The sequence below is a fragment of the Pezoporus wallicus genome, unplaced genomic scaffold, assembly GCF_028554395.1.
Source record: "Pezoporus wallicus isolate ANWC-B61680 ecotype Strahan unplaced genomic scaffold, APGP_CSIRO_Pwel_v1 contig_3817, whole genome shotgun sequence".
Taxonomy (NCBI): domain Eukaryota; kingdom Metazoa; phylum Chordata; class Aves; order Psittaciformes; family Psittacidae; genus Pezoporus; species Pezoporus wallicus.
In genome coordinates, this window is record NW_026635157.1 from 11324644 (window position 1) to 11351077 (window position 26434).

The 26434-nt window shown below is 36.5% G+C and overlaps 1 protein-coding gene across 10 annotated transcripts in view; it reads left to right on the top strand.

Annotated features, from left to right (window-relative positions):
• The window catches only part of PTPRK (protein tyrosine phosphatase receptor type K), a 400993-nt gene that overhangs the window by 154124 nt on the left and 220435 nt on the right, over positions 1 to 26434 (top strand). For all 10 annotated transcript variants that reach the window (XM_057408964.1, XM_057408983.1, XM_057408974.1 and 7 more), the window contains exons 4-5: positions 21062 to 21143; positions 22987 to 23102. In XM_057408964.1, coding sequence (XP_057264947.1) covers positions 21062 to 21143; positions 22987 to 23102 — 198 coding nt within the window. The remainder of the gene's footprint in view (positions 1 to 21061; positions 21144 to 22986; positions 23103 to 26434) is intronic.

Here is a 26434-nt window from a genome sequence, read left to right on the forward strand (position 1 = left end):
ATTAGTGGGGTAAATATTAAGGTGCAGTGTGGAGAGCAGTGTTTCACTTCTATAAATAGTTATTTCTTTAGGCAATTAGTTAGGAAATCTACCAAAGAGAAATCTCTGTCTAGCAGAGGAAAATTCCAATTATGATTCTCTTTATAGCTATTTCTTAGGGGTAATCCTGTTGCATTCCATGCAAGCTGTCTCACATGTGTGAGACCTTTCTACAGCAAAACAAGAGAAAATACATTGAGAGGAGCAGCTGAAAGGTTAAAGCAGTTGCAGGTAACATGGAACGACACTCCTGTGTAAGAGGAGTCAGGAAGAATAAATCTAAGAGAACTGAGAATATCCCAGCACCATTAAAGCCAAAACCTGTTGTGATTTAAGACCAGAGTCTTAAAGTGACTGTTATAAGGAAGAGGGCAATTTTTACACTATGCAAGTCATGTCCTAGTGACAGTAATATAAAAGGGAGTGAGAATGTAAACCAGTAACACACCAGAGCCAAAACAGTAATGACTAAAATAAAACCACCTCTTCCCCCTCCTCTCTTCCTCTTTCCATTTTAACTTCCCCCCCCCCCCCCGGTCCTCTGTCTTTCCCCCAGCTTTTGTTGCTGAGCATGATGTCAGCTGGAGTCAGCTGATCTGGTGGTGCTCCCTCCACACCTCTTGCCCATTCCCAGCCTACTCACTGGAGGGACAGCATGAGAAACAGAAAGCCTTGATGCTGTTCAAGTACTGCTCAGCAATAGCTATAAGATTCATGTGTTATCAACGCTGTTTTGTTTACAAATCCAAAATGCAGCACCTTATGAGCCAGTAGAAGTAGCTAAGACAAGAGTTAAGATTACAAAACCAGAGTATACAGAAGTCTTCATCCACTTTCTGGAAATAAGTTATTCCTCATAGATCCATGAGTTCCTAGGAATGAACTGTGTGAGGAAATGTGTAAGGATGATTCAGTTGATATTTTCAGGGATTTAAAATGAAAAGTTTTAACCAAAGTTTTTTTGCCAAGTCTTAAATTTGCTTATGAAATATGCCAAAAAGACAACATACAGGTCAGTGGCCTGTAAAATAGGAAATTATTTGTAGGAGTGAAATTTGTGGTCATAGATTTGGAAAGTGAGAGAAAAGCTGATACTGGACTTACGAAAAGGTCTCTTCTGGAAGCCAAGCAGTTCAGCATCTTCACAAATAAATTATAAAATGGATGGTTAAGCAAATGGTAATCTTTTTCAGCTCATTCCAAATTATTTCAGATACTCAAAACTAAAATTATCTTTGAAGAGATGTGTCTCTTCCAGGACAAGAGTAAGCCAGATAAACTTAATAATAAATATATTACAGAATGAATGATGGCTTTGAGGGGGAATTCCAACTAATTTGTATCTCATGATGATCACAGATGATGGCAAAGAAACTGTTGCCAGGAGGAAAGAGATATTGGTGTCATTGGATAGTTCTGTGAAATCTCATTACTCAAAAAGGTAATCATAAAGAAAAATAGACCAATTAAGTATTGCTACAAGAGGAATAATACATAAATAATGAAGAAGAAAGCATTATGGGAATAGTTCTAATAGCATGAGGTTTTTGACTGTTCTGAAATGGTGCCTGCCATACAGCTATGCAAACTGGTTTGAAAAAAAAAAAAACAACAAAAAAACAAGAGATAACTTAACAAAGGAAAACAACTTCCAAAGCTTTCAGGATAGCAAAAGTTTCTTAAAGAGCAGGAAAAATGGTGACTATGTGGTTTCATTAAACACTTATTTCACAATTGTTGGAGAAAAGAGGATTTCCTAACCATTTATAGTACATAATGTAAACTTTCATATCAAGATTTTTAATATGCAATATGGAACTATTTCATTATAGTTATTGATGACTGTTTTATATTTGGTAACTTTAACAACAGTTGATTGACTCATGGGTTTATGAATAAATGTATCAAATGGTCAAATTGTGCAGAGCAATGTTAAAATTATCTTTAATCTAGTAACTTATATTTAGACACTGAAAATTATATTATGGGCCAAAATACAAGAATTTTTGAGCTTTTGCTTTGGAAAGTACGTAATAGAATACCATCTTTTATAAATTTATGACATTTTTTGAGAGGTAAGAGACCAATGCCGTAGGTATTGAAGTGAGAGTATCTTAGCATACTTTTTTTGGTTTTAAGTTAGGCAAATGTAGAGGAAAGGCAAAGTTGTCTGCTCCCAACTTATTAAACTTTCAAATACTTCAGGGTAAGTTCTAATCCAAATGTTTTTTCAGGTGTCAAATGCTATCCATGTTGGTAAGTGTCATCCTATGTTCCTAAAGTTTTCCTCTAGCACATTAAAGAAGATGTCTTTTTAAGGATTATAGTTTTTGTTTTTCTATTTTAACAATCTTTGACTGTGAAAGGGCATGCAATAGAATGGGGATTCTCATCATTTAGTGTCCCATAAATAATCGTACCAAGAAGGAAAAAAAAAAGTATCAGTATTGTTAGCTTTTCTCACTGTCATCTTCTTGTCAGCATTTTCCGTCTAAGGAAACATAGATCTCATTAGCTGTAAGATGGAAACCACTGAACTGCTGCTTAATAGGGCACGTGTTATTAAAAAATTAAGAGAGCTTAGGATCTCTCCTCCTAATAATCAGAAATCTCTGGATGACATGCTTCCTTTGTTTTTGTGTTCTCCTCCTTTTTCTGTGACTGGCTTTCATGAAGTATGTGTGCATGTGGATAAGCATACAGATATGTAGCATACTTTCCAAAAGTTTGTGGAAAAGCAATCTGCAAGCCAAATTGATACAAGTATCTAAAAGTTCCTAGTGTTGACCTTGGAGCTACTTCCTGAAGGATGTTAACAAGAAGATGAAGCTGTATACTTCTGAGAAGTGCACAGTAAAAGGATAAGAAACAGCAGTTAAAAGTTTCTGACTGGATGTAGCGGTGAAAAAAGAGTAGCTAAGCAGCGAAGTGGGTGGCCTGGAGCAGTAGTGGAATATCTCCCAAATTTGAGTGCATAATCAGGTTGCTTGTGGCCTTAACTTTGAAGTTGGCTTGCTTTAAGTGGGTGGTTGGACTAAGGTCATGGATATTCAAAAGCAACTATGTGGATTTGAAAGCTTTAGGAAGGTAATGTTGTCACTCTTCCACCCTTTCATGGGCAGAGTTTGTAGGTGGAATGGCAAAAGCCTATACTGTCCCAGCATTCTGTGTGTGGGGTCTCATGCACTGCTACTGGACTCACCCAAGGGCAGCTATTTGCTGCAGAAAATTTTGGGTGAACTGGATGCCTATATAAGGTTGTATGGGGCAAAGCAGTGGAGGAAATCTTTCTGAAATGATTATTTACAGAAATAATTCCATTAGTTTCTTTATGGGACTGTGTTAGTATCAGAAGGATATTCAGTTCTAGATTGTGTTACATTTATGCCAACATTTGTGCATTAAACTTAGTTAATTCCCCATTCTCCACTTTGCACAGCATCCTGACCATATGGATGCAGTATATCACTCTGGGACATATTTTGTAAGTGCTGCTTGTCCTGTAAAAAGCAAGAGCCAGCTCTCAATACCTGGACAAAGCCAGTTTCTCTTACCTGTGGGAGAAGGACTGAGCTTTCAGGGAAGAAGGAATTAACTAATTATTCACTTGCATGAAAGAGTGAAAAATAGGCAGGCAAGAGAAAATAATGAAGCCAAAAAAACTCTTTATGTGTGGAACATAAAACTTGAAAAAGGTGCAAAGCACTAGCTGACTCCTAAAAAGCAGTAGTTTGTAACAAACGTGTTTGAATTGAGCATCATATGAGGTTGCAGAGTGCAAGCTGTGTGTGATCTTCATGGGTGGGCTGAAAATGGAAATGCTAGCCAGTGCTCTTCACAGTAATTGACTTGTGATGGCTCTTTGATTTGTATAAAATAGATTTATATTTTATTGATTCATAGCAGGCATGTTGTTATAGCAGCAAGCAGCTTATTTACAAAGGGAAAATATGTAATGTAAATGACAGTGAATTAAAAGAAGTGTACAGAAATGTGAGCAGCCTGATACTGTCAAGTAAAGACTGAAGCAAACAAAAGAATGGTAGTAAAATAAAGTTGTTTGCTGCAGTATATTCTGAAGTGTACACACTGGAGCTCCTTAGGTAAGGAGGAATAATTCTGGGTAGGTGGTACTCCAGACAGATGATGAGCCATTCTTTAAGAATAAGATTCTGGTTTTGCTCTTACTTTTAAATCTCAACAACTGAACAGACTTTAGTCACTTAACTGATAATGTGGTCATTAATATGCATATGTATATATATATAGCAGTGTAAAAAGTGTATCACTTACAGGTAAATGTTACCAGATAAAATAATTGCTCTCTTAGATACAGGCCTGTGAATTCTTTTATGATAAAAATACTCTTTATTTTCAAGAATAATTATGTACTTCTGGTAACATAAGTGATCTGGTACATCAAGCATGAATTTATTTAAAGATTTTTACTTGAGCCTTACTTTCAAAAGGCTTCACATCAATGTGATTGCTTTCCTTTTTTTTTTGTCTTCTCTAGCTGTTTTTCTGTAGAGGTTCTATAAATCTTTTCAGTGTGTACAATTTTACTCATAGTAGTGTCGAACCCAATAACTCTGGCAGGTTGGCTTTCATTTTAAAAGAGAGAAATTTAGCACTTTTTGGATTCTTTGCTGCTACAGTAGCACCATCTGATCACTTCCTCTGTATTCCTGTTATGGTTTTGTGTGGTTTTTTGTTTGTTTGTTTATTTGTTGGTGTGGTTTTGTTTGCTTGTTGTTTTTTTTTACCTGTATATAGCAAAGTTTTTTAAAAAAATCAGTATGAAGTTAGTGCCACAGCTAAGTTCAGTGCATTTATCTCAAATTGCCAAAATGTGCTAGATCTAGGCTAAGAGTATTGCTTTGCCTGTAGTATAGTGCTTATTTTTGAAACACAGACAGAAATCCTTTCTAAGAGCTGCTAAATTGTCATAACAAGACTTAAGTGCATTCCTAACAATTATATATATATGTGATATCATAGGTTTCTTTAAAACGTATGTTAAATATTCTCAATTTTTTTCTGATTTGCAGATGGAATATTTGAGGAGACAAAAGAGTCTTTGTGTAATTTATAATTCAAATCTGGAGTGAATGAGGATTGGTAAAAGAGCAAGGAAGGCTTCCTGGTCCAGAATACAATGAATCTCATGATTCCAAGTGAGGTCCTCTGTATGAAATTGTGTAGTTCAGGCAGGTAGGACTAGAAAACAAACCAGCAATTGTTGCAAATGTATCTAAGACAAGGGCAAAGGGTCCTACGATTTGTTTGTAAATGGAGATGTTGAATAAGCAACTGTGCAGCACTGAGAAAGAAGTGGAAAATGTTGTCATCCTTGTGTTGTGTCAACAGGTGATGCACAAAAGGCAATGTAGGAGAAGGGAAAAACGGCTTCAAATGCTTTGAAGCTTCGCTGTAGTTGTCCAAGTTTGTTGTGCTTAGCAAGATGGTTTTATTAACAGCACAGGGGAATGGCCAAGAAACCCTTGCCTGCTGTTCAGATATACAGTGTGTGCATGGCGTTTTGTTTTGTATATGTTTGTCTTTTAGAGGTGGAGTGTTTTGTTCTTTGAGATGTGTGTAATTACTGGATTTGCTGAAGTCACTTAGTGAATTGGTAGCTCAGGCAGTTAGAAAGTTACCCAGTGAACACTGAAGACTTTATTTCACTGAAGTATTTAACAACATGTATCTTTGAAAAGTGTTTCTAAGGAAATCGGTTTTATTGGCTAGACCAGACAAAGAATCCACTTTGCTGGCAGGGACAACCACACATGATGAATTACAAGACTTTGCTGCCTTCCAAGGAGAAAATATTGTGAAGTAGTTAGGAAGCAGGTTTTCATGCTTTTTTTATAAAAAAGAAAATATAAAGGTGCTTACTGTTTATACACAGGCTGCAGGCTCAGTGAATTAAAGGGACAGTAAAACAGGGTGTGCTTTTTTCATGTGACTTAAGAATATTGTTTTGGTGTGGGGGGTTGTTTTTGTTTGTTTTGTTTTTTTGTGTGGTTTTTTTTGGTGGGTTTTTTCTTTTTTTTTTCTTCTCTTGACATAATTGAAAAGTTTCTATTTCTGACTTCTGCTGCCAGCTCTGGGACACTTTCAGCTTCTGGCTTTATTTTTACTGTACTGTCTTACAAATGAAGATATTTTCTATGTAATAAGATTTCCTGTATCTGTTTGAAAAATACACCAGTAGCCTTAGAAGTTTCATAGCTTTTCATTAATTAAGTGGAACACTTTTAAATGGAAGGCATCAAAATTATTATCTTTGAAGAACTTTTCGGAGGATAGCAAAAGGTACTTTATCCTTCGCTGAAAGGGGAAGAAAAAGGGGAGATAATCAGGAAAGCTTGGTGGGGGAGATGTTTCGAGGCATGTTGCTAATAAATAACTTTGTACATCTTTATGCATACTTTGACTTGCTGAGCTGAGCAGACTTGCATATAAAGGCATCATCTTGAATATAATGGTTGTTTTTCTTTTCTTATGGAATGTCTGTCTCATGGAGTGACTTAGTATAACAGATTTGGCCACTAACCAACCTGTGAAAAGGGGTATGACCCTTTGGTTTGTCTGTAATAAATTATCAAGTGAACTGGCCTTATTTTATTGCCACAACTATTCATTAATGCCTTTCCTAAGGCCATGTGCATGGAGAAACTTAATTTAAGCTAACTGCTGAATGAGCTTGATTTCACATTGCATGAATTTTAAGAACTGTTGCTGCAATGACAATTGTTATGTTTTTATACAATCCCTTCATTTTTATACAATTATTTTTCTTTTTCAGTAAAAGCACTGCTGGAAACGGGGGGAGGTGGAACAGGAAAACAAAACCAAAACAACAAACCCACCAAAAATCTGCCCCCCCCTTCCCCCAACAACCCAACAACCACAACCCAACTCAAACCCTTCAAAAATCAACAAACCTCACCCCCCACCCCTTTTTTCTTTCTTTCTTTAATGGTTTATCTTTTGATTGGCTGTTCCTCTGTTCACTGAAGAAAGGTTTGAAACTAAATAAAAATTAAGCAACTGAGACTACATAGTAAATATTTATATGTTTTGTATGGATTTTTAAAAGTATGTTTGAGGATTCAGTGGAGGAAGCACCTCAAACAGTATCTTCGGGATGAATGAACTGGTGTTTTGCATGCTAGTTAGTGAAATGGTTTAAATTGCAGCTCTGTAAATTAGTAAAAGCATGAGATGCTGTAGTAACTGAATCATACAGAGGCACAAGGTGTGCTGAAGAAAAGCTGCATAGAAATAAGCATGCTGTGTCTGTGTCAGGAGCGTTCACTTTCATGGTGCTTCTAGGTTTTCTGCCTTTTAAATTAAAATGTCTAGTAATTACAAAGCAGCTATTTTATATTTCTTAAGGGTTTCCATTACACTTAAGTACTATTCTACAATACCAGTCGCCTGTTTTTGGTACGTGATAAGTACAGTTTCTTTCACAAGGATCAAAAATAGCATTGTAAAATATGTCCCACTTATCTATTTTTGTATTTAACTTATAATAGTGGCTAGATAGTATTTGAGGCAATATAAGAGATGCTGGTGGATCTCTGGGCTTTAAAGTTTGTCAAAGCGTGCTTTAAAGCCCTCGAACTTCTTGATGACTTGTTGGCATTAACTGTTTACCTCAGTCTTATTTTCTGGTGCTCATGAGGAGTTTTCTTTGGGTGTAAGATGTAAAGAGTTTTGTGGGTTGAAATCAGACATTTCTGAAATGTCCCACTATAAATTAATTGTTCCCGAATGTTATATGCTACATGTTAGCTTTCTGAATATAAGATAACATGAACTGTGATAAGAACAGTATACTTCTCCACTGGATCTTCATATAGTGTGTGGATAAAGTTTTTAGAACAAACTCGGAAATCTTTCTTGAAAAGCTGTCTTACTGTGTCTTTAAACCCTCTGTGTTGTCAGAGAGAGTGGCAATAGGACAGTAAGGGTAAAAATCCTCTGTGTGCTCATGCACACACATGTGTGTTTTTGCCTGGACATGTCCATAATAAATTGCTGATCTTACAGTGAAAGCATTGTAACAAACTCAGAAGTGTATTCTGAATTTAAGAATTGAGGCATTCAATGACTTACAGTAAGGTAGTAAAAGATAAAGAGGAAGGAGGAAAAGAAGTCATGACTGTTAGTAAGGGATTGTTCTGCATATCTTTCAGGCACAAGATAAATAGCACCTGAGTTGCCTAGGTATTCTGACATCCACTGAATTTATTGTTCTACAAATACCTTGAATTTTTTCTCATCCAAAGACCTATTTACAGCACAGAGATGGATCACAGTTTTCCATTGTTTTAGTTTGTATTGTCCTTATTCATCACTTGCTTTTGTCAGAACTGTGATGTTTGACTTTGGTTTTGTGCACTGGATTGACTAAACTTAAGCCAAGGATAACTGGATATGCCAAAGGGCAAAATGAGTATTACTCAATTTGTCATGTTTGCCATTATCAAACAGTAGTCACTGGGAGGGAGGGGAATAGACATGCTTTGAATAGCCCTGTCCTATCACTGTTTGCCATGATCGAAATGAAAGCTTTGCCAAGGTACACCTCTAATTTCCCACAACAAGTGCTAATAAAGGTAATCTTTGAATATTTTGTAGTATTTTGGGACACTAGTCTTAGTTAATGAAACATTTTCTCTTTACCATCTGTAAAGGAGCAGGCTGTAGAAGTTACTGAATCATGTTTATCGGTCTCTAAGCAAAAGGCGCAAAAATAGTTCTAGCAAATGTCATGGAATAAATTAAAAGACATAAATTGGGTGTGGTGTTTGTTTTAAAAGAATTAAATCTAGGTAGAGCTTCTGTGCTCAAATGTCAGGATTTGAGGTCTAAAGTGGGTCTGGTCAATGAGCTAAATCTGCTGTACAGGTTTACAAGGATGCTGGAGAGGGACTCTTCATTAGGGACTGTAGTGATAGGACAAGGGGTAATGGATTCAGACTTAAACAGGGGAAGTTTAGATTAGATATAAGCAAGAAGTTCTTTATTGTGAGGGTGTTGAGGCACTGGAACGGGTTGGCCAGGGAAGCTGTGAGTGCTCCATCTCCTGGCAGTGTGCAAGGCCAGATCAGATGGAGTCTTGGGTGACATGGTTTAATGTGAGGTGTCCCTGCCCATGGCAGGGGGGGTGGAGCTAGGTGATCTTAAGGTCCTTTCCAACCCTAACTATTTTATGATTCTGTGATTCTATGGTCCCAGATTGCCTGACAGAAGTAATAAAGGTTTGCTGCTTTGGCTGACACATGACTGAATGAGCCTGTCTGAAATATTACACCACCTTTGAGACTGAAGATCTGATCACAGCAGAAACCTTTATCTGATGATGAGGGAATTGCCATTTCAATTGCAACCCTTAATTTCCTCCCACTTAAGAATTGCCATTACCATCTCTTATAAAATAATCATGTAAGCGATCGGTGCCGTGTTGAATGTAATGCAGTGTGCTATGATACAAATGTAATTGGATCCACTGGTGGAGCAGTGCCCCCAGCCCCTGTTGGCAAGAAGGGCAGCTTAAATACAGGTACTTCCCTGTAATGGCCAGTAGCACATTGTTTAAAAACTTAGCATGGCTTTCATTAATGAACAATAAACCTTGAGAGCAGAGATTGTAAAATATGTTTGGGGATTTAAGTTTATCTTCAGAAGGTTACTATTAAGGATGTTTTTCTCTCATCTGCTTATTACAGACTAAAATTGTAATTTTGTAAGTGAAAGTTTTGTATTCATCTATGCAATCTTTTTCTGCCGTTTAATAATCCATCATTTAGAAATTTTTTTATAGGAATGTTAAAAATATGTCTCAAATTAAAAGAAGCTACGGTAGGACATTTGTTATGCTAGTTATAAAACTTAAGCTATTTCAAGAATAGTAATTGCTTGGTGCTTCATAGCTATTTTTCTGAACAATTTCCAAAGAGGTTTGTGCTTTACTCTGAAAAAGTACAGAACATGTGAGCATGAATGATCCTTGGTTATTTCTGTCTTTCAAGAGACAATACTCATTCTGGCAGTGACTATTTTTGCTTACTTCTTTCTGTGAAGAAAGATAAATTTATGTGCAGTACCAGAAACCATAAGCTTCACTCATGTTGGTAGCCGAAATTGCTGAAATAGTTTATGTGGTAGACACCTATGGAAGAAACAAAGAATTATTAATCTTCAATACTTAAAAATAATTTGTTTCAGAATGAAAAGAACCTTTTCTCTTGAATTTAGGATTTAGCATTCCTTTCTTTGACTTTTCATTTTGGTTTGTTTGCTCAAAGGCCAGTTGATGTAGCAGATTTCTTTGCAGATTGATCAGTAGAGGGAAGGTAGAAGGGAAAGACTAATAAGATTTTAGTAGGTATGTTCAAGGTAAGGCTTTTAGGGGGACAGAGGAGGTTCTTTGCCCCCAAGTCTCTGTCTTGTATCTTTATGTGATGTGCCTGACTTGACTTGTCAGTAACTTGTCTTCTCCACTCTGATCCAATTTTATTTGTTCAGCTACTTAATAGCATCTAGCTCTTTTGTACTTCTCACTTCAAACTGATAAAGAGCTATAGCTTTCTGCTCCAAATAAGTAGAAGAAACTATGAAGATTCTGTATTTAATTATTATTAATGATACAATGCCCAAAAGCTCTGAAAATATCCCAGAAAAACGTACCTGGAAAATCCCTTATGAGTTAGTATAATGTATTGGCCTTGTCTAGTGGTGGAGTAAACTAGATCTGTATCATTCCTGACTGATATTTATCTTCTAGATATTGCAGACAGATTCCACAGCCATTACTTTTGGTGCTTCATCATCTTTACTACTAATTTCTGATGTAGAAATACTTTGGAAAAGAAATATTTTACTCACGATCTCAAATGCAAGTTTCTGCTTTAACTAGGAAATTAGGAAATTAATCTGAGTTGTCTGGTTTCATTAAGTAAGGCATGTGGTATTACATCTAACAAAGCATCTAACAAAGCAATAATGAAAGTTTAAATGGTTTCAGAGTTACTGGTCTAATGTTTTCAGAATTTTTAGAGAGTTCTTGAAATTGAATCTGAGTATCTGGTGGCCTGGCATATCTGGTATATGTAGAGGCATTCTTAAGGTATTTTTCTCTTCATACTTCCTCTCAAAGCAAAATTGCCAAAACTTGGTCCCAAGTGCGCACCCTAGACATGACATGTATGAGGATATCAGTTAACATAATCTGAAAAATTCAGTTGGTGATTCTGTTTTTCTGTGGGGTTTGGGTTGGGATTTTTTGTTTGTTTGACTGGTTTGGTTTTGGGTGCATTTTATTTTTTGTGTTTTTTCTCTTTAATTAAGATGGTTTTGTAAAGAAAAAAGTAATTGGTACAATCCTGTATCCATGGAGATGTATTCTAATATTTTGAGAGATATTAGCTTATGTATACTGAAGGACAAATTGGTTTAAGGTCTTTCTTCTTCAGGTTCTCATATTTTCAGTGCATAATGATCTTGAGAACCATATGCTTTGCTTTTTCATTCACAAATGTGAATTTGATAGGCTTTGCTGTCACTTTGCTAGCCATGAGCTATTTATTTCTTTCAGCTGTGGTAGGAGCAGAAAAAAGGAGTCAGACCAGTTATTAGGCATGGCTTGGCGTTATTCTACAGTCTTAGCCGATGTGGGAATTACGCTATTTACACTGAAGTAAAAGTGTTTTTTGTCAAACCGATCAGTGCAAAACTCCTATGGAACAATAAATTAATGTGGACATGCTTGCATTCTGTTGCTTTATTGTGAGAAAAGCCATTTTATAATTAATTTCTTTCCTGTAATGTGCTTCTAGAGGACTTGCACGTGCTGCCTTCATGCAGTTGCTCCACCTGTAAATTGTGGTTTTGTGATTATCTTTCATATATATATGTGGCTTTCTTGGGTCTGTAGTCATTACTGATAAACAAACATTTATCACAGAAAAGGTAGTAATGACTGCTCTCTTAAACTTCTGGTTCATTAAATCAAAACACAGAAGAGCTTTGAGGTGCAGTAAACAAGCACGAAACTATCAAAAAGAGCATACAGCATAATTTGGGAGTTACTGTATCAGTTCCATAATCCAGGACAGCATATTAAACTGCTTTCTGTTTATATTGGAACATATTATATCCAAACTTTATGAGTTAAGACATGTTGATGTTGTTCCATAGTGACACAGGATTAGGGGTTACTGTGCAGTTTTGCTTAGTTTTTTTTTTTGTGTTTACTTCCTTTTTTTGGTGTTTACTTCCTTCCTGACATACTAATTTAGCTGTCATAATCTAGAATAGCTGAATAGCTTTGGCCCCTGAGTTGCAACTGTTCTCTGTTGTCTTAGGAACAAGAACCCATGCTCGGGGCTTTAAAAAGAAATATTTATTTAAAGTATCTTTTTTCAGGATGTGTCTCTGAAATATGCCAGGTACTATTATTATTCTTTGAAAAAGCTCATAATCTTTCTGCACTGTACAGTGAATGGATCCCTTACAAGGATGAGTGTCCATTTAAAATTGTGCCTTTTCACTGTATATTTTTACACTTTAATTCTTTTCTGGACGGAGTTGCTCTTCAAGCAGATTGAGTATTAACCCTTTTGGAGAAAGTCACAGAGAGTAATAGCTTCAGTTATAGCTGATGTGAGTTTTATTATGGAGGAGCAGAAAAGGGAGGGAAAAGAAAGCAAGTCAATTGTTGACACTTTGGTTGGCGATTGCTGGAATTAAAAAAGTGATTTTAACAGCATTTTTTCTGGATCAAGCAAATGCATGGATATGGATTTGACTCTGCATAGGTGCTTCAAACTGTTTTGGCTGCTGTTCTGAAAATAACCAGGGTTAGATATTTTTCTCTGAGATGGACTGGAAAAAGTTGTTCCAGCAAGCAATATGTAGGATGCAACATGAACCTATGAATTTTGTCTGCTGATTTTAGTCTGTCTGCGTAGCTCGTTTTTGCAGTTCTTCATAGACTTGATTCTATGAAGTGCCTTTTTGGTTAGTTAGGTTTTTTTAGTTTTGTGTTTTTTTTTTTTTTTTTTGGTGTTTGGGTTTGTTTTGTTTTGTTTTTTTTTGTGTGTGTGTGGGTTTTTTTTTGGTTTTGTTTTGCTTTGGGTTTTTCGTTTTGAGTATGGAAAAGATCCCCTGGTTGCTAAACAGAGAATTTTATTTACCTGTATAGTATTCATGCAAACATTACTTTAAGGGTTAATGGTTATGATTACTGAGTGTCTTCAGATGTAGCAGTAATTTCACTAGGAATATATATGGTTTGAGATGGAGCATCTATTAAAAAATAAACAAACAAAAAAAAACCCCAAACCAAACAAAAACGTAAAACAAAACCCACCAACAAACAAACAAACCCCCCCCAAACCCAACAACAACAACAAACCACAATTCCGCACATAGTAGGGAATTCCAAAAGGTCACTGAAAGTCAAAAAGGACTGACCTTTGCTCTAGGTTTAGAAAAGTACAGTGGCATCATGCCAGACTTCTACGTCTCCTTTTCCTAGCAGATTTCCATGTTTAAAGAGACTGCTGTTGTCATACTGGAAAGTATTTTCTTAAAGTTTTTGGCTATCAGAAAAATAAGAGAAGTATCAAGTGTTTTATATTGATTCTTAACTTGTCTCTTGCTGCTACTATTAAAGTTTTAGCCTTTAAATGTCATGATTTACAATGCTTTCAAGGTGTTTGTTTCCCATGGCTAAAAGTCATGACTTCGCACACAGTGTTGGTACTATTTTTAAATCTGAAATAATTTAAGAACTTCCACTCTTAAACAAATATTTTGGTTTCTTGAAGATCTTGTGTTTACAGACTACGTGAGGATGTTTTTTCTTCAACTTCTTCAGTCAGTCAAGAGCACAGTGGGTTTTTGTAAGTCTGTAAGTATTCCCAGATGATAAATTACTACTGCTCCAAAACCAGAGCAGCTGTAACTCACCTGTGTGTGGTACTTCATCCAGACATTTTCTAGGCATGAGCCTTGAAACATTTGGCATAAGCAACTTAAGTAAGTGTGGATAAATGGAAGGATATGAGGTTTTTCCTGGTGTTCCTAGCTAACATAGTGGTGTCCAGGGTTGCTGAGCTCTCTAGCTTTCCCTGCATCAGGTAACTCTCGCACAGTCCTTTTCAAAGGTTTATTATGCTTTGCCTTAATTATGTGTTTTCCTGTAACACGTATGTTACAGTGTGTAGCTCTCCTAAAGCTCGCCTAGAGTTCTTGCTTACATGTAAAGAGAAAATTTTAGGTTCGGGGATTTTTTGTTTGTTTGGATTGGTTTGGGTTTTTTTAGGGGGGAGGGGTGTATGTGTGGTTTAGTTTGGTTTTTTTACCCTTTGGGACCCTTGGTAGGAGTGTTTTCTGGGTAGTGCCTCACCAGAGAGCGTGAACTGAGATGAATCTTGGCAATATAGAACCTAAATCTGAATTTGGGGAGGGGTGGGGTGTATTTCAAGGTTCCTTTTGGGTGGTTCTGTGGTGGTCAAAGAATCTGAGTTGATCAGCTCTGCTGGTAAAGATACTACTGAGAAGATACCCTTAACCCCTTTGGTTTGCAATCTCAGGAGGTACATTATTGAGGAAAAAAGAAGTAATAGGGTGTTAGCTAACTTGGCAGAATTGAGTTCACAAAGTTTTCACCCAAATATTTGATTTTGCTGTGCTGGAAATTCTCCTGGGCCCTGTCAGCAGCAAAGATTGCTTCACAGCATTACTTAAGTATGCAAATGGAAGTAATTATGTTTTCATGGTTTCTGCATTAGTTCAGCAAAATTATATATGACTTTCAGAAGGCAAATGCTTTTTATAATATCAACAAAATTTTTACATGTTGCGTAAAAATTTGGTTACCTGTCCCTTTCCCTCAGTTAGCTTACAGTAGGTATTTCTTTTGTAACATGATACTATTTTCATATTTATTGGATAGAACTAGAAACTTGTCAATGAACAGGATTTGTTAGTATTTTATCTTGTCTATAGCTGGTCTTGCTGTTCCTGGTTTCTCGTCTGCAGAAAGTCTTTACTACAAAACAAACTTGCTCCTATGTGTCATTCAATCTTAACCACTTCTAATGTAAGTACTAGGTTCAGGTATATCTGACGTCAACCCTACTGTGCTTTGGCAAAAATTAAAATTAATCAATGAAGTAGGTGTGTATGAAGTATATAAATATATAGTATATATCAATATTACTCCACTGCTTCTTTTGGATTTAAGTAACTTATTCCTCATTTGTTTTTTTTTTTTCACAAGATGAATAGAAATGATGTGACAAATGCAAAAAAAAAAAAAAATCAAATGCACATATGCACATCATCAGGACCAGTGAGAAAAGAGTACAAGGTTTCTAGCAATTCTGTACTCTGGTGAAGTTTGGGTTATGAGCTTCTTTGTTGGTTGGTTTTTTGCTTTGTTTGCTTGAGTTTTGGTTTGTTGTACTGTGATTTATCACAAACATGATACTTCCTGTTTACTTACAGCTCTTTAATACACCTTTGCACCAAGCATTGGAACTGATCTGTTTACAAGCTTGATTTCAGATAATTAAGCTAGTGGAAGCCCTCCTATAGCTGACCAAATGTTGCAAACAGAATGCTCTGTGCAATTACAATATCTGACTATTTCGTTGGTTTGGGTTTTCTTTCCCCCATCTCGAATTCCTTGTCAGTGCTGTCTCTGTATTAGACTTGTATATGTGATACGTATTAGAGCTTAGTGGGAAAAAATAGTCAATAAAACACTACATTTCTGTTGTAACTAAGCCTTTTAATATTCAGTTTATCTGACTGATGTATGGATTGATTGCTTCATATATATGATGATCTGACAGAACTGATGTCAAAACTGTGGGAGATTCTTGGTTTCTTCAGTATCGCAAGTAGTCAGAACTAGTCCAAGTGGAGGAAGGACAAGGAAGGTCTCAAACTGTACTTAAAATACCCTGTTTGGTGACAGTGGTGTATAGTTTAAAAGAAAACAACTTTTAGAATAACTTTAGGAAAAAAGGATAATTATGTTCTAAGGGGAGGCTTTGGGCTACAGAGTTGTTCTCCCTGTTTCTTGCCTGCATTTTTTACTGAATTGGCTATGCATGCTTTGGGAATGCTTGTTTTGATTATTGCCTCAAATGAGTTAATGATCAGAATACTGAAATTTTGGATCCTGACAAAAGTTAAAAATTCAGTGAGGCCAATCCCTAAGATGTCTGTTTTGTATATTGCTGCAACTGCAGGCTTAGTCTTTGTGGTGATTACATTGTTAGAGCAGTGTATGAATGTGGAAGTTTGAGTATTTCTTAAGCATCAAACTTAGGCAACTAAATCCTTTTAGGGGTCTCTGCTCTAATAGTTACTACTTTTATCATTGTATTCAAGCACTGTCGAGTACTTAAGTTTTAAGTCCACAAACGTTTATTTCTGGAATATTATTAGGTGAGGAGTGATTGTCATCATCTTCATTTTATGACTGGGATGTGAAAACAAAGTATGTGCTATTTTGCAGTGCTTGGCACAAAACTACTAGAATTTCCTATTTTTTTTTTCTCTTTTTTGGTGTATTTTGCATGTCATACACTTCATTTTGAACCTTGGGCTCCTTTAGAGGGGTCAGCAAGTATATAGATGAGTGTGATCTAATAGATACAGGCTACTTAGGTTTTCAAAAAGCTCTTGACTATGCCCCTCTACAAAAGCTTGTAGTAAAACTAAGCTGCTGTTGTATGAGAAGACAAATACTTCCATAGATAGATAATTGTTTAAGAGGAAAAAGAGAAGGTATGAATAAATTGTCAGTATGCCCACAAATAGTCACCAAGGCATGCTGTAAAAATTTGTGCCTTTCCACAGGCTTTCATAAAGGACCACAGTGAGGGCCAGAGAACAGCGTGAAGTCAAAAGGCTGTAGGTGAAAGCTACTTTGTAATAGCAAGGACAGTATGTGATTGCGAGGACCCGTAGAAGGACCATCACAGTATTGCCAACCTTGAATGATAAGGCAGTAAAATGGCAGGTGTGTTTTAGTGTAGGTAACAAGATATAAAATAATGAATACTGCATAAAACTCTAATTTCACACACAGAATGATGGACTCGAAGCTTGTCATTGGCACATTGCAGCAAAATCATGGGGTTCATAAAAATGTCATCTTAAAGCCCGATGATGGTCAAAAAAAGCAAATGAAGTTTTAAGAATGGTTAAGGAAGTTCAGGACAAATTAGATAATGATATTATGCTGTTGTATAATTTATGACTCATCCACATCTTGATTACTGTGTGCTGGCTCTGCTCTCATTATCTTCAAAGAATATAGTGTAGTTGTTGCTTAGAGAAGGATGAGAAGGATAATCAGAGAAAACGGAATGGTTTCTATGTAAGATTGACTAAATAATCTGTGAAGCTTTAAATTTGAGACAACATTACTTGGGACATAGAGGTCTACAAAACTTTGAATAATATAGCAGGGTGGTTCGTATCAATTTGTCACTGATTTGGGTCATTAAAAGAAGCCAGGTAGAAAACAGACAAAGAGAAATATCTCTAATGATGTCAGTAGTAAACCCATGTATTTCCCAAATGGGAATGGGTGTTCACTAAAAACTTGTGTTGTTTTAGAAGGAAAATGGACCAGTATATGGGCAAGAGTTGCATTAGGGGTGGCTAAATATGTAGTAGCATGTCCAGTTGAGGAGGTTCTGACACTGTATCTTCAGTTGCATCTGAGTGCAGGCATTTCATAAACAAGGATATGCCATTTTATCTGGAGAAGTAATGAACTATCTGGGTATTACCTTGGAACTGTGTAAAAAAAAATAAATATCAGGGATCAAATATAATTCCCTTGAGTACATTTGATTTACTTGAGCCATTCAACACTTCCCATTCTCATTCATTGTGATGATTCTGGTACAAATGAGACAGGATAGCTGTCTCCACAGCCCTGCTCTGTGTAAGTCCAATTCATCCTCCAAAAACAGTCTCTCCTCTGAATTAAAGGAAGTGAGCATCTCTCAGAAGTGCACTAGATAAGCATGCAATTAAATTGTGATAAGTAGAAGGACATTTATAGCTGCACAGGCAACTAATAATTTCTGGCTAAAATTAAAGTGTAGGCCATCCTTTCTAGGACTGTAAACTGAACAGCAGTGCAGGCTAAGCAGAAGATTCAATCCCAAAGCACTGGGGTCTTATTAGGATAAACCTCCTCTAGTGAAAGGAAAAGCTCAGGTCTTGTTTTTCTCAAGTAGTATGTGCGTATGTGAGGAAAAGAACTACCTTGGGTTCTGGTCTGACTTGTCAACATTTTAAAGTGCTGTTTTCCCGTCTATACAACTCCCTTTGTCAGTTTCCCATTTTAATTGTGAGCAGATGTTATCGAGTTAATGAATAATAAGAATTTTTTAACTGATCTGCACCTTTTGCTGTACAGTGTCTATATTTATTAATGCTTCATAGCTGTATTTATACCAATTATTAATCTATGTCTTTTCAATAACTTTATTTTCTTTTTACTTACCTCAGAAGCATTACTCCCTATAACATTGTGTAGGCTTCTTGCATTTCCATATTTCTTCATGATTTTTATTCTGTGATTTTTTTATTTTTTTTTATTTTCTCATGGATCTTTGTGTCTTAATCTTACTCTTTCATGTAAACTTCTCTTTTTTCGGTAACTTCCTACTTTTGGAGCGTGCATGTTAATTAAATTATTCTGGAAAAGGTAGAAAAAATTCATCGACATCTGTCGCATGAAAGGTAACTTTCTCCCCTCTCCCCCCAGTATATGAAGCTGTCAACACAGAGGGGAAGGACACACATGAGGCCAAGTTTCCCTGGGCACTGGACTGGACCTAAGTTGCTCCTAAATGAATTAATAACAATCCAGTTTAAATCAAGGTATAAATTTAGGCCAGTTCTTAACAGTGATGCTCAGATTTCTTAACTGGTCATTGAGAAACAAAGTGCTTTCAGAGCTTGTATATGTAATAGAACTGTACTTTGTTTTAAAGAAATTGGTCTGTCAGAAGGACTTTAACTACAGCATTTTTTTCTGGGTTGTCTTCCACACCACACAAGCAATAATAATAATAATAATAATAATAATAATAATAAAAAGAGGGTTAATCCAAATGATTACGTAGTTGAAGATATTCATGTTGATATTCCTTATTCCTTACTGGAAAAAAATGCCCCCTCTCTGAAGGTGCCTGAGGAGCTGGTGGGCATGGTGAAATAGTATTCTGGTCAGAAAGGTCATTGGACAAGGGAATAAAAGTAGGAATCCCAGACACTAAGTTGCTTTCCACTAAGCTGTTTTTGGCCAGGGGGCAGGAGGAGGCAGAGAATGAAGCTGCTTCTGTAATTCAAGAGCATTGGAGTGCAAATAAAAGAGGGGAAAAAAAAAAAAAGAAAAAGTGAAGAGCAGTCCAGCCAGAAACTCAGCAAGAACTTCTAGAGAAGCTGGAAGAGGGTTTGTAGCCTGGCACTATCAAAGTATATGTCCCTCACAGGTTTTGTCTTTCTGCAGTCAAAGCACAAGTTGGGGGACCTTGTGAACCATATGAATGTGCCAATATCCACCTTTCTGTTGAAGTTTTCATGTTTTCCCTTTGAGATTGTGAAATTAGTTCTGAGTATAAACAGGCTACCTGGGGTCCCTGCCCCTTTTGGTGGGAGATAAGTTGCACTTCACATCTGTGTGGGAGGTAAGGATGAGGAAATGTAGTCAGTGGATCATAAATGTACAGAAGTGTTCCTGCCGCAGCACTCTGAGCCAAAGTGTGTAAATGCCAGGTATCTTGCTGAAGAGGGTAGTTTTTGTGAATCAGAGCTCCAAAAGGAGCTCTGGAGGTGCATGGGAGACTGAAGAGTAGAGTCAACGTTACTTCCTAGCAAGGTGCTGTACGGATTTCGCAATAAGATAACCTGATGTGGACAGCCTCCATTCTCCTGCTCACCTGCAGGCTGATTGTTTGCATTGTCCCTTAGAATGAGATATGTAAAGTAGGTGAAAAGTTTTTATATAGAGCAGCTGCCTTGCTCAAAGTCTTGTACAGAAGACCCCAACAAATGCTTATTTGTGGGTAATCATGGCTGCAAGTTTATATAATAGCTCTTAGCTCAGTCTCTACTGGTGTCCTTACCTCTTTCACATCTTCCTTTTAGACATCTGTGCTTCATCTTTTTTTTTTCCCCTTTTAATTATTTTCCTTTTACATTCTACTTTTTTTTCATCCATACAGGCATGAATCTTGACAATAAATTTGTTCTTGTCAGTTGGTGGTGTTTTGCCGCATATGTAGTAAAAGACGTACTCTGGAAAAGTTCAAGAGCAATTCTTTGTTGTTACTGTCCATATGGGGTAGGACAAAAAGTTGGATGTGAAGACAACCTCTTCTTTTCCTTCACACACAGTGATTTTCCCCACTGCCTTGCAACAATGAAGAATGAAGTTAACAGCTACTACATAAATCTCATGCTACAGCTGTTCTTTTCATTGCCACTGGGGAGTGCTGCACTTTTTCTGTGCTACTGTGTTTTCGTGTGCAATTATGCTGCAGAAGGTTACGGGAGACTGTGGACTATATGGTGACCCCTGACAAGAATATAAATTTTGTTAAAATTGGTTGATCAGTTGTGTGCTGCAGTGTCGAACCTATCTGAAAGTGATGGCATTTTTTTCAGGATTGAATCATGTTTATATGTTTAGTGGAGTGAAAGCAGTATGCTGTTAATAGAGGTAATAAACATGCTCTTCTGGTGTGCTGTAAGCAGCAAATCCAAAGCAAGTCATGTATATGAATGATATGGAACTGCAATACATTGAGTAATAAATATTCCGTTCAGTCGTCAAACCTTGCAGGAACTTCAACTAAATGAAAAAGGCAATGTGTCTTATATCTGCACACTTGCCACTGTGGGAATTGTGTAGAAATGAGCATTGTAAACATTTTTTCTTTCATTGTGACAGGTAATATTTGAAGCCGAAGTCTCAGATGGGAGAAATGGCTACATTGCCATTGATGACATCCAGGTTCTGAGTTACCCTTGTGGTAAGTAATGATTAAGAGCTGCATTTTTCTCTGTCTTTTCAGGACATATTTGATATTGCTGTAGACTGGTGAGTTTTCACCACTCGATCTCTGATGTTGTTTTTTCAATAGTATTTTTGTAGCAGCTTCCAGGAGAAAATGTAGTGTTGCAACAGTGATCTTTGTCTGCCAGAAGTATATGGGAATACAAAAGCAGAAGTTCTTGAGTGTCTTTTTAGTCATACCAGAGTTGGTGTTCATAATCAAGATGGGTTTTAATGTTAATGTGTATACTCACTGGTTAAAGAAAACTGAATTGGCAGGTGCATGTAGGAGGTAGCAGGTTTATCAAGATTTCATGCTCTTGTTCTTTTTTCCTTTTCCTTCCAAATGGACACAACAGATGTTTATTAAAAAAAGGCTTCTGGCTATTGAACTACTTGGGGTTTGTTGCTTTCTTTTTGTGGACAGACTTCAGGCATTTGTTTGCCTTTTCCTGCTTTATCCTGGGGAAAATCTGCACACAGAAACACAAGTTGCAATAGTGAGAATATTCTATAAATAAGAAGTTGTGAGGAAGAAATTGCTACTGTGCATCTCTTATCACTTATCACTTTTTTTTTTGGTAATTTGGTTCTGTTCCACTCTTCTGATTTTCCCTTAGACATCCATCCCCTTTCTAAAATGGGATTTCATTATGATGTACCTCATGGCTGGTTATTTAAGTGCTCTCTGAAATTATGAAGATCTAACAACCCCAACCCAAATTTGCAAAATGATGCCAAATAATAAAATTGCATTGACAAGTTCAAATTTTATATTTTTCTACCCCAAACCTTTTAAGACCATAGCTCTCAGACACTACCAAGCACCCCAGTGGTATCTGAATGAGCTACCTCTTTATATTTCAGCCAGCCCAGCTATCTGATGTCTGTACTCCGCAAACCTCAGTATCTGATCTGGCTTTCTTTTCTTTTTTTTTTTTTTTCCTTTGTGTATTTTTTTTAAGTACCAAAATGAAAGGCACTTGATACAGCCATGACGGCAGACTATCAACATGACACAATATTCAGATAAGCTCTTTTTTTGTTACTGATTTTTAAATCCTGTTTGCTCCAGTGTGCTGGGCCTTTTTTTTCCTATATGTTTGGTTTGTGTGTGTGTTTTTTTATTTTGTTTGGCTTTTAGTAAGCAGAAAGGAATAACAGTTCAGCTACTGTTTTCATAAGTAGTTCTTGAGAAAGGGATAGGTGAGACCTGCTTAACATGCTCACTCCTCAAATACGTCTGTCAGCTTTCTTAAGTCTAATAAATCCTTCAGGTGGTAGTGCCACTGGGCTTTTCTAGGGGCTTTGTCAATGTGGGAAATAGATTTTTCCAGCTCTTGAAATACTGTATTTAGTGTCACAGATGATTTAATTTAGTAAACCAACAGACCTCTGAATTACATTGCAAACAATCTGAATAGCATATTCAGATAGTGTAGTCATATTTTGCCTGAGTAGTGTCCTGTTAATTTGTCTTCTCTCAGTATGAAGGGTTTCTTAGAATTCAAAGTCTTCGGATAATTTTTATAAAGTGCTGCTGACATTTTGGCATTTGTTCTCCTTCTCCTGGCTTTTATTGTTTAAAGATTTTATTATAACTCATGTATAACATAAAGTTAGTAGAATCACCAGGGGAGAAGGGAAAGGACTGAAAACAATCTTCTCTAGCAGAGATAAAACGAATAATTTTCTCTCTTCTGTTTCTGTTTTTTAGCTAAAGGTTGTTATAATGTGCATCTTCAGGGAGACAATAATGTTGCAGGCACCTTTTTTTAGCAATAGGCATTATTTATAATTTTTGTTTTACCCCTCTGCAGATAAATCTCCACATTTCTTGAGGCTGGGGGATGTAGAGGTCAATGCAGGGCAGAATGCTACATTTCAATGCATTGCTACGGGGAGAGATGCAGTGAATAACAAGTTATGGCTCCAGGTAAGGCTAACTCATGCAAGTCTGTTTAGTTAGAGGACAAGCTGCTTTCTGGAGGTGAAATATTTAAATTTCTAAGCCTTTTTTTCTTCTGCATGTAAAGTAGTTTAAATTAAAATTTATCTCTGTTAAATGGAGAAACTTGTAATCAATTTAATAATGTTAAAAAGCTTGGATTGCAAATTAGAACAAGTGGTGTGTAAGGTGGGGGAGGGGTTGGTGTTTAAGGCATTGTGGGCCTTCTCTCCTTGGAAATCATCTTCTCTGTATCAAAATTTATTATCATTAAATGTAGATAATTGGCATTTGGAATCTAGTAAAACGCAGATGTAACACAGCCGTCATAAATTTTGAGGATTATTTTATCATATAAATTACAACTAATGCTTTGTCCAAGCAGGTGGCTGGAGGGATGTGGCTTGTACTTCTATGTGCATATCAGTTCTACTCAGCAGCATATTTAATGGGACAACATAAAAGGACAGTTGCATGTCTTTTGTCTCCATAGTAGGAGGGACTTCAACTTTTATCTGTGTGTAGTTGTGAGTAGTATGTATATATGCTAGAATCTAAGAGATGGCTAAAACCAGAAAATAGCCATTCTCACTGAAAACTAAAGAAGAAACCACCACCACCTCCCCAACAAGCTACTTTTCCTTTGTGCGAGAGTGGTGTTGCTTACAGTTAAGACCATCAGTTATGTAGAAGAACAGCCAAGTTTCATAGTTGATCCTTAAAAAATCTAATTTTGCCACTCAAAGATTAAAAACTCACTTTAGTCGTATGTTACCTTTATGTGTATGCTTTAGTTTTATGTATAAACCTTAAGCACCAACAGTCCTTTCAAATGATTTCTAAATATGCCCTTCAAAATTTCTTTTTTAAAAATGTGTATATCTGTGTATTTTCAGGACTGTAAAGTATATACTTTAGGGGGAAGCATTGTACTTCGAAATGAATTATAATCAGTTATTCAGTCTGTTTTAGTTTTCTTTTAATAGTGGAGCTCACAAACCTTGAGTAACAGTTGCATATAGTCATGTGAGAAACAACATTCTGAAGAGATCTTTTTCATAGAATGAGATTAGAAAAATCCAGTATGCAGTATTACTGGACAAATACTCTGCAAAATTAAAAAAAGGAGCATAAATCTAGCAGTAACTGCGTTGTGTTTACTGAGAAGGTATCATAGCAGTGGGAATGATTTTGTACTCCACATCTTTGAGTAGTAACTTGTTTAAATATAATATAAATCCATATAATGCATTTACTGAGGAAGAGGAGCTTGATTTCAGAGACTTGCCAAACAGTGCAAAATGAACATAAAATGAAGCTGAACTGGGTTTTACTATATCAGAGGTAGGACAATAGCAATAGGAGCATACCAAGCAAACTCGTAAAGCACCGTCAGTTGATCATGTGTCAGAAAAGCCCAGTGGAGACAGTCAGCTGGAACTCTTCCCTATCGCTCACTCCTCAGAGTCAGATAACTCTGACAGATAACTTTTGCTCCCCTGAGAAGGCCAGTTAGCAGCCAGAACAACTCAGAAAATATGTATTTTGTCCCTCCCTATACTTCATAGGTGGTTTGTTGTTTTTTTTTTGTGTGTATATCACAAATGCGGTTGATTTCTTGGTGCGGATGGTATGGTACCTTTGAAATTGTAGCTCTTGCTTGCTTGTGCTTATTAAGTGCCTTGCTAATAAAAGTATGTACTTGAACTTCTGTTCTCCTTTTTGTTTTCCCTTAAACAGTGCCAAGTAGTCACCAATTTAAAGATGAGCCTTTTTTTTCCTTCCCATGTCCTTATTGCACTCCATTCTATTTGCCCAACATAAGGGTGAATCGACTATCTTCCCTCTGAATTCTCTTCCTTAGATAACACAGCAAGTTACTGCTGTTGTATAGTAATAGTGAATTTACTCCTTTTCCTTAAAACCAGGGGTGGCTATGTATGGGCCTCATGAGACTCAGGAGTGTGATTTGGGAAAGGTTCACTTTAACCTTTGACCAAACCAGAGACTCATAAAGCCTGAATACCCAGGAAGGAAGAACTGGCAGATCAAATCAAATGCCTGAGTAATTGTTTTTGAGAGTTCTGAGCTGAAACATTCCAGGAATGTATTTTTCTCATAACATAAAAAGCTACTGGAATATAAGAAAAAAAGAAGAAAAAAGTGCAAAAATGAAAAATGAAGGGGAGTAGGGTGGGGAAGATTATGTTTTCCAAGTAGACTGTGTTAGAGAAAATAGCTTTTGGTTATGTCCTTATTGAAAGAGAGAATATATTTCTTTGGAGAAAAAAAAAGAAAGATAAAAAGAAAAAGCGGTGAACAATTTGCTATTAAAACACTTTCTTTGATAAGGAAAGATCCAAGGTGCAATCTGGGACACTAGAGCTTTTTGTATCTGAAATAATCTATGATTTCATTTCTTGCATTGAAGTAATAGAGATGTGCAGGCACAGATTTCATCACAGACTCTACCAGCACTCTCTGGCTCTCGAGCCCTTTGTTTCAGAGAAGGGCTAAGTGAATTCAGCAGCAGTAGAAGGAAAAAAATACAGCAGCAACCCTGTCCTGTGTTCAGTCATGCAGTCCCACAGCTGCTTCAGCCAGGTTCTCTGCACTGATGCTGGAGCTTTTGCAGATTGCCAGTAAGTCAGTTTAGGAGAGTGATCTGGCTGAAAGATTTTGGCCCAAATTGGATTTTTGTTGGTGTTGGGGTGGGGAGGATTGTTTGATAGTGTTTTGATTTGTTGATTTTTGTTGGTTTTTTTTTAGCTTGATTTGTGTCTGAATTAGCTGTATAAATAGTACTAGCAGGTGGAAAAAGATGTGGGTGTTTGATTAGAAACAGGGAAAAGGGAAAAATGTTAACAGCCTGTACTGAAGTAAAAGTTGATCTTGGTAGCCTGTCCTCATTCTAATGTCAAATATAAGCTTTAATTATTTTGGGTTTCTTTTTTTTTTTTTTTTTTTTTTTTTAGTTACTGGGAAAAAGCCCTGATTATATACAAAATGATCTATGTGCATGCTTATTTCCGTGCTTATCTTTTTCTCAATGTATATATATAAATGCACATACCTTTGTTTGTCTGAAAATAAAAATGTATAAAAATAGGCACAGCATTTCAACACTCTGTTTCCAGTCTGTTTACTACTGCGCTGACAGTATTTTCATCAACTCCATTTTCTACAAATGTATGCCTGTGAACCTTTCAGACAAATTGGAATTAACATTGGATTGAACTTCTCCAGACTTTCATGCCTGCAGTTTCTGCTCTTGTTTGTTTTCAGACTGCATCTGGTCTCTTGTCTTCTTTCATAACCCC